General features: G+C 40.0%; 1 protein-coding gene across 1 annotated transcript in view; it reads right to left on the reverse strand.

Annotated features, from left to right (window-relative positions):
* Positions 1-8,611, reverse strand: part of phactr4a (phosphatase and actin regulator 4a) — a 37,568-nt gene that overhangs the window by 6,607 nt on the left and 22,350 nt on the right. The window contains exons 7-9 of the mRNA XM_016674487.1: positions 2,580-2,714; positions 1,630-2,185; positions 634-866 (exon numbers count right to left, since the gene is read on the reverse strand). Coding sequence (XP_016529973.1) covers positions 634-866; positions 1,630-2,185; positions 2,580-2,714 — 924 coding nt within the window. The remainder of the gene's footprint in view (positions 1-633; positions 867-1,629; positions 2,186-2,579; positions 2,715-8,611) is intronic.

Below are 8,611 nucleotides of genomic sequence, written 5' to 3' on the forward strand. Positions count from 1 at the left end.
GCCTGCTGCCCTTTTTTTTTTTTTTTTTTTTACTTAACCTTTATTTCACTTCATTGAGATTTAAAATCTCTTTTGGAAGATAATCCTGACCAAGACTGGAGGAAGCACACAGAGATAACAGAAAAACTAGAATCTTCATAAGTACATCAATTAAAAGATTCCTCAGTCAAAACATTTCCAGACAGATAATTCCATCTGAAACTCAGTAAGAATAGCCTTAAAAACATTCAGTCACAACATGGGTTCATGTATTTCTGCAACAGAAAACTAACACTTGCTGGGAAAGTTCTACCAAGTGTTTGCTAATTGCTGCTGGCTAGTCTGAAGGAGCTGAGTGGGGCCATCGTCAGAGAGGGCTGCTCTGTGAGGAGGAAACTCAGAAGCTTGGAAACTACAGGTCTGAGGAGGAGCTGCGTCTCAAAGGCGGGGCTAGGTTCACCCAGGCGTTTTTCACAGCTGAATGGTTGCCATGGAGATTAAAGGATTTTTTTTTTTTTATATATATTCTTGAAAGAATCAATGCAACACTCCAGGTATGTTTTTGATGAGGAAATAACATTATAACATGATGGAAAGCTCAATGAAGATGATTTAACATGATACTGCCCCATTAAATGCAACAGTGCAGCTTACTTGCAGGGCCTTCTTCGTCATCGTCCTCCTCCTCGTCGTCTCTGTAGTGGATGGGCCCATCGGAGTCGGAGTCATCCTCGTCCTCGTGGCCGCCCTGTTCAGGTATAACTGTGACCCTGGGGTCTCCAATCAGGCCCCTCCTGCTGCGGGGTTCCAGCTCTGGCTGCTGGGGGGTCCGCTGAGCTTTCACCTTCTGCAGCTCTTCCTCCATGTCAAAGTCATCATCTTCTGGCCTAGAAAGACAACCGCATCACATGATGAAGATCGTTTCCATTCCCTTTCTACTCTGACGGATTTCACATACTAGAATTGAAACTTATGGTCATTTAGTAATCGATTATTCTGACAACTAATCAATCGTATAAAAAAAAAACTGTCACATTCTGCAGATTTTTCTTTTAACCATATAAGCCTTTCTATTCACCAGAACTCCATAACCACTGCCTGTCTTTACTGATTTACATGCTAACAACCAACTTTAACAAATAAAGTGACAAGTCATTAATACAAGACCAAACAATGTTTGGACACTTTAATTAGAATGAAACAACTGAAGTTCAAAAACATTATTTCTATGTTATGTGTATTTTTTTATGTTTGGCTTTTCCTGGTGTTTAGACATTGCTAAAAATGTCCTCCAATAACACATAATTACCTAATGATATTTTCAAATTTCCTGTGAACTTTAAACATTTTTAACTCATAAACACAGTGGGTTGCTGGATGACATTCAGCAACCCACTAATGCCCCTACCACCGGGCTTAGCTGGTTTTCTGGGGGAAACCCTGAATTATTCATATTTATTATTGAGAGAGTGAAATAAAAAAATAATAATAATGAAATGGAAAATGACCATTTTAATTTGATTCACAGAAAAACGTCCAGTTTCTGCAATAAATTTCTTTACCATTTAAAAAGCCATTCAAATAAAAAACCCAGAACCGTTTCAAACCCAGATCTTCATCTGGGTACCAGTGAGATTGACGGTTACTTACAGCCTGAGAGGTTCGATGGAGATGGGGAGGGAGTGACGCAAGTTCTGCGGCACCTCTTCAGGGTCCTCTGGGGGAAAAAAGAGCATTGAGTGGGCCTTCTGGAATCTCTCAGGGTTGGGCTGGGGTGCACCAGGGCTGTTCAGAGCTCTCTTGATGAGGATGTGCAGCGGGACGGCCAGAGGCTGGCCGGGCGGCTCCGAGGTGGGGCTGGGGAGGTCTGTCTGGGTAACTGGAACGGCCCCAGCAGGCGAGGTGGGAGGTGGAGGGAGCACCTTCACCCTGGGAGGAGATGGGGGTATGTGGGCGGGCAGTGGGAGCGGGGTCTCCGCCGTCCTCTGGGGGACAGTAACGTGCGTCCTGTCCTCACTGCTTCCACCTTTAGGAGAGGCAGGAGGTGCCGCGGTGTTAACAGAGGGTGGCTCTGGAACCTGAGTGGGGAGGATGGGGTCTACAGAGTAGTGCTTGATGGCGGTCGTCCTTATGGGTGGGGTTGGTGGGGAGCGTTTAGCAGGAGCAATGACGGTGATCACGCTGCCGCTGGCCTGAGACAACTCAGCTGTGGAGGAAAAGAAACAAAGAAAAACAAAAACTTATTAAAGTGTGAAGAAGTGAAGGAAACCGTTCAGGATGTGAAGATGCAGAAGCGACTGGTGAGGTTAGTTCGACGACAAGCAACAAAACTACTGAACTAACAGCTGAGTGAGTAGGTGATGATCGTTCAAGAGCTACACAGTTCACAGCTCGTCATGGTTACAGCTCAATTAAGTAGGACATTCACTTCATTCTAGCGTTTTCCATGCAAGGCCATTCTTTATGTAGAAAACATTAGTTCAACCATGGGGGGGAGGGAAAGCTGAATTATCAGCGGGTGGATGTATGGAGTTAACACTCAGATGACAGGATGGGGTCAACGGGCTCCGGTGAGCCCCTCGGGGGTCCGGCCCCGGTACCTGAGCGGGTCCGGTCGGCCCTGTGGCGCAGGTACACGGGCAGAGAGAGGTAGAGGCCGGCCCGGCTCTGCTCGAGTCCCGAGCCCCTCCAGGGGCACGGCTGCCTGACCCGAGGCGCCCTGTTCAGGGAGGAAGCTGGCAGAAATGAGTGGAGACGTCAGGGATGGGGCTGGCTTACATTCCATGCTGGGAGATAAACATGAAAACCAGCAGCAGAGGATGGGAAACACCCTGTGTGTCAGAGCACCACACTTATCTCATGCTATCACCAAGTGAAACCTGCTGAAACTCAAACTTAAGAATTTTTAAGACTTTTAAGAATTTAAGATCTGCATTGTAACAGGAATGTACAATAGAATATACTATATTTTATTTGATATATATTTGTAAGTAAGCCTGGATGATATGAACATACAGTTTTATCCCAATATTTTGTAGCAAAATTTTAATTATAACTATTACTTCTTTTGTAGGTAACTTGTATGATGGTGACTTGTGAAATTAACTGTAGATCTTGTTGCATTCAAATTTTACTTAAAAGACAATTAGATTTCCTCTTAGTATTTTTCTCATATGTCACCATGGGGTCTTCTGTGTCTCTATACTTAGTTCAACTAAGTATAGAGTATTTGATTTCATGCTCTGCTCATTTTCCTTTCAGCTGTATTTCCCTCCATAGCAATGGCTTTGCTGACATAAAATTCTTCACTAGGCCAGACTCCTGTTTGACCATCATGTTTAATCCACAAAACATTCGACTTCAGAGTTTGTGTCACATCAAATGCTGCTCTTAGATCAGTCCTAGCAGTCAAGGGTGTAAATCCCATCTCATTATTGGGAGGGACCATAAACAGGGACATTTTTTAAGAGCAATTTTGGGGGGGTCGGCAAAGTTACAGTAAAATGTAACGTAAAATGTGGTTTAATTTTTTTTGTGTGTGTATTCAAGCTGCAGGACCAAAAATGACTAGTAAGTAGCAATGAATAACAAAAGTGTTTTTCTCGGTAAACAACCTGCTGAGACCCATAGAAGTCAAACTAAGATTCAAATGTTGCATAAATATGAGTTTGGTTCATCTAATCTCCGCTACACCTTTACAAAAATTTAAGGCTCTGACTAAAAACAAGTTTTAATAAGTAACTCCACTTAATAAAATTCCTCACAAATATTGATTTATTGCAGTGGTTCTCAATACAAGTCATGTGTTATTTAAATTATAACTTAAGTTGCTTTAAACTTTTTTTTTATTTTATTTGGGGTGGGGAGGGAGGGATCATGTCCTGGATGGCTGAGAACCTATAAATATGTAGAAGTTGAATATCTGGGAAGTATCATAACTTAAACTTAAAGGTCAGCACCAGAGTTTTCTAGAAAAATATTCAGATGTTATTTTGTGGTTTTAAAGGCTCTAAGTTGAAGACGGTAAGAAATAAAGGCATAATTATTATTATTTTTTTTACTATCAGCTGCAATCAATCCCCTGCTCTCGGCTCCCATACAGAGCTGTCAGCTAGTGGTAACGCTCAGCCGCTCCCTCCCATTTCAAACTCTTCTTATTAAAGTAAGAGTTAGAGAGCTAAATATAATTGAAATGTTGGCTACCTTCGACAGAAAAAGGAGCCAAGTCTATGAAAGCAATGTAGCAGTTTTGCTAGTTTTGATTTCCAAGGCATAAGGTGGCAGTTTATCATGATTCAGTCAAAGTAATGAAATAACGAACTGTGGACTGATTTTTATTGTCAATGTGTTTCTTCCCATTGAGCAGTGAAAGTAAATAAAACATGTTACATGTCTTTTGCTTAAAGTATTTACTTACTGGAAGGTTTTTGGTTAGTGGTGCAGAGCTGCAGCTAACACCTAGCTCCTCACTTCAGCGGCTCTAAAGCAGCCTGTGCCATTTAGCAGCGCTGCTGTTGCTCCTCCTGAACCACTGTTCTAACAGTAGTGAGGGGGACCTAAAAATTAATTTTTATTTTTTCTTATAGACTGCAACAGACTGGCGACCTGTCCAGGGTGTACCCCGCCTCTCGCCCGGAAGGTTAGCTGGAGATAGGCACCAGCAACTTTCCAGACCCCACAAGAGTCAAGGGTGTTAGAAATGGATGGATGGGTGGATTTTTTCTTAGATGAATGACAGATTTACTTCGTTCTTTGTTTGTATTGCCTTTATTATATTGATATTGTTTAAGTCAGGGGTCCCCAAACTTTTTCCTGTGAGGGCCACATAACTTTTCCCTTCTTTGGTGGGTGGCCGGAGTCAGTTTGTAACAGAAAAAGTGTGACGATTGCAGGAGTGCCTAAATGTAAAAATGTATTGTTTTCCAGAAAGCACAATCAAATAACCCTCTCAGGGTTATTCACAGAACAAAAGTCAGGAAATAAGTAACACTATTAATGAAATAAATAATAACCAAATAACCCTCTCTGGGTTCTTCACAGAAAAAAATCCAGGAAGGATTATAGTCCGTATTTTCCGAACTATGAGCCGCACCGGACTATAAGGCAAAACCCCAGTTTTTTTTTTTTTTTTTTTTTAAAAGAAAACCAGTAAACATACACAAATACACCGCAGATATCTCTGCTGCTCCAGGTTTTTCACAACATGCAGCAGCAGCAGAGGGGGGCAAACACCCAAAATTTGAGTCATAACAGGTCAATTGAATAACACATTTATTAGGGTTGAAAAAGAAAAAGTTGCCAAGTTTAGATTTAACTGAACTGATTACAGTAGTTTCCAAACGGTAACTGTAACAGTAAAAGTGCTGATCCTTCGTGTCTGCTACTAGCATGTGTTAAATTAAAATAGGCGCTTTCTTCTGCTTCTTCTTCTTCTGCTGCTGCTTGTTCTTCTTCTTTAGATTTCAACCGCAGCTTGCATCCATTATTGTTGCACTACTGCCATCTACTGGATCCTAATATCTATACCTCAAATTCTCATAATGACCCCAGTATTATTTAAAAAAAACAACTTCTTTTCCCCCTCAATGTGATTTAACTGATCAACAACATTCTCAAATTTAAATTCCCTATTAAAACCTAATTCCGTTTTAATGGGCACTTTCTTCTTTTATTTCCAATTTTGACTTCCAATGATTCACTTTCTGCTAAAGAGCCCCCTGGTGGTTGAAGAAAAATCCACATATAAGCGGCTTATAGTCCGGAAAATACGGTATATGAAAAAAATCTGAATGCTCTCTGGTATTGTTCAGGGGGCCGGACCAAATGTGGAGGAGGGCCGGATTCGGCCCGCGGGCCGTAGTTTGGGGACCACTGGTTTAAATACTAGGGTTTCTTTCATGATTTCTTTGGGGGGAAGGGGGGGCAATTTAGACTTTTCCAAGATTTTCCGGGATTTAAGCCTATGCTAGCAGTAGCAGCACTGTGTGCTTTTGGGAACTTTGGTCATGTCAGGAGAGGAAAGCTTGGCAGCTTTGTGCTTTACACTTCTATACAATTTTTTATCTCTACTGAGTCAGTAGAGTCAGTAAAATGTTATTAGCCTTCTGGCTCAGAAGACTAATATCATATGGGTTGGTAACAGAATTGAGCCAGTGGTGAAGATGAACACCATCCAGCCAACCGGCAATAAATTTGCAATTAACCCACTATAGATGGGGGAAAGAAAAGAAAAAAAAAACATAGCTAGCTAGCTAGTAAGGGTGAATTAGCAGCTAGTTAGTGATAACTTTAACCGCAAGTCCCACATCGCAACGAAGATGTCTGCAGGTGACTCAAACTTTTGCCTGATGGAAAAGTCTTGCAAAAAAAATCTACAAAGAATATACAAGATTATGGTCATATGAAGGGAAATATAAGACCTGAGATTAAAGTAGTCAAGGCCAACTTTCCTTTTATGTTATTTGTTTTGTAAAGTCTAAGACCTTTGAATAAGACAATCTCAATGACTTTTATTTTGTATTATTTGCATACCATCATTCCTGTGTATTATTTGGTTTAATTTATTCTAATCTGATATTACTTATGTTGAAGGCATTTCTTTGTAATATTTGTTCATAATAAAGTTATGTTTTGAAAAGGGAAAAAAAACGTAATTAAAATTTTTTAAAGAAATTTTAAGGCCTTAATTTTAGATACATTAATTCAAGACAGTTAAAGTTGAGCAGACGGCGAGCTGACAGTAACACTCCAACAGGCTGTTATTGTCACCCTGTGGGTCTCAACCCACTATGCTTTATCTCTCACTGATTTATTACAGATCCTCCCCTGATCCTTCCAACCCAGTTCAGATCTGAACAGGGCCTTTGGATGAGGTGGAACACCTTCATGACGCAACAAAACACATCCAGTTGTCTTTTATTAAATCACTCAGAGAGAAAGTAATGCTACAGTCTCAACCACCACAGCTTACTTGCTATTTGTAACCGTGTGAAATTGCAACTGCTGCTAGCAAATGGCAGAGGAATGTGTCACTGCAACAGAGGCTTCGTGAGTTTCAAACTAATAACAATGGGGTAAAATGTATATTTCTTTTATATTTCAGATACCTAAGAAGATGCGTTTGACAAAAGAGCAAAAAATTGGGTGGCTGGATCGGGAAGCAGTCGCATGGTTGCACGAAACATTAACAGAAAACATGGAACAAGAACACACACGGCACTGTGGCAAAACTTATTTGCAAGTTTCAGAAAACTGGAAATGTTGCAGATCAACCATGAAGTGGTTCAAGACGTGCAGCAGAGTCCCACAAAAATAAAAACATTTGTCCAATCTAAAATGTTTATTTTTTTCTATGTATGGAAACTTACGGCCCACCCTGAATATCAAACATTCATGGACCTGACTTGATCACCTGCTTGTGCGCAATCAAATATCTGATGTTGATCTGGAGGATGAATCTGCCCTCTGCTGTCACAGTACAAACTAGAATTACAAGCACCTCTTCACCCAAAGTTTTGGAGTCAGGGAACATTTCTCAAAATAAAATCAATCAGAAGTCGGCAAAACTCTCCGAATGATGGGCAGCAGGAGGAAATTCCGCAGAATGCGCTCCCTCTACGCAGAATGCTCAGAGGGAGCCTTTATGAAGGCCAAAGTTATGAAGGCTTTGGCCTTCATAACTCTTCCATGTTCTGGCAGCTCCCGGACAGCGAGATGTAGTTAGACAAATGGCTGTCAGATTTTTCTTTCACCATTTTATGCACCCTTATGTAAACAAAAGACATTTTGTTTACAAATGTCTTTGTAAGCCTGGCTCTTTATTATTAAATTTAATATAACTTCAGATTTTTGTATAATTTTTGTCCAGGTTAACATAAAAGGTGAGCTATTGTCGTTACAGGTTGATTTTCTAAACTACAGAAAAGTAATTGCTAGAGATGCTCAAATATGAAAAATTGGGCCGATTTTGATATGATAGTTATACTGCTGTATTTACCAATATTTTATAAGTTTTTTTTTTTATTCAATTACTCGATTAATCGTCAGAATAATTGATAGAATACTTGATAACTAACGCAATTGTTTACAAGAGCCCTAATGTGAATAATTTTGGTTCATCAGAATATTCTTATCATTTAAATCTGTCCCTCTGTCTAACTTTCTCCAAGTTACTCAATCATTTTTTTTTTCCATTTTCTACTTATTTTATTGAATTATTATTTTTTGCCTTTCTCTGAACCAATCAGTCTGAAGTTATATCTCTGACCTGTATTGGGGCACTTACTCTATTGTGCTGTATCTTACCTATTCACCTCTAACGAGGTCTGAACAACCTCTCAAGCAGGAGAAGAGTTGATGATCAAAATTAAAATCTAGCTTAAGCTTGTGTAAGACGCTCTGTAAAGTTGACTTTCCTGTTTAGGTGAGAATTTCCTAAAACAGCTGATTTGCAGTAGAGTGGCATTCCAAAAAGACAAATAAAGGTGAAAGAAATCAATTAAAACTAATGTTATCGAGTTTTCTATAATTGATTATTTTATATAACCTTTTCATGTATACTTGTTTCTACATCCAAATCTATTTTTACATATTTACTCATTTTAAAGAATTCCTGAAAGGCCATGCTGAAAGA

This window comes from Poecilia formosa, unplaced genomic scaffold (genome assembly GCF_000485575.1).
Source record: "Poecilia formosa unplaced genomic scaffold, Poecilia_formosa-5.1.2 Scaffold96, whole genome shotgun sequence".
Taxonomy (NCBI): domain Eukaryota; kingdom Metazoa; phylum Chordata; class Actinopteri; order Cyprinodontiformes; family Poeciliidae; genus Poecilia; species Poecilia formosa.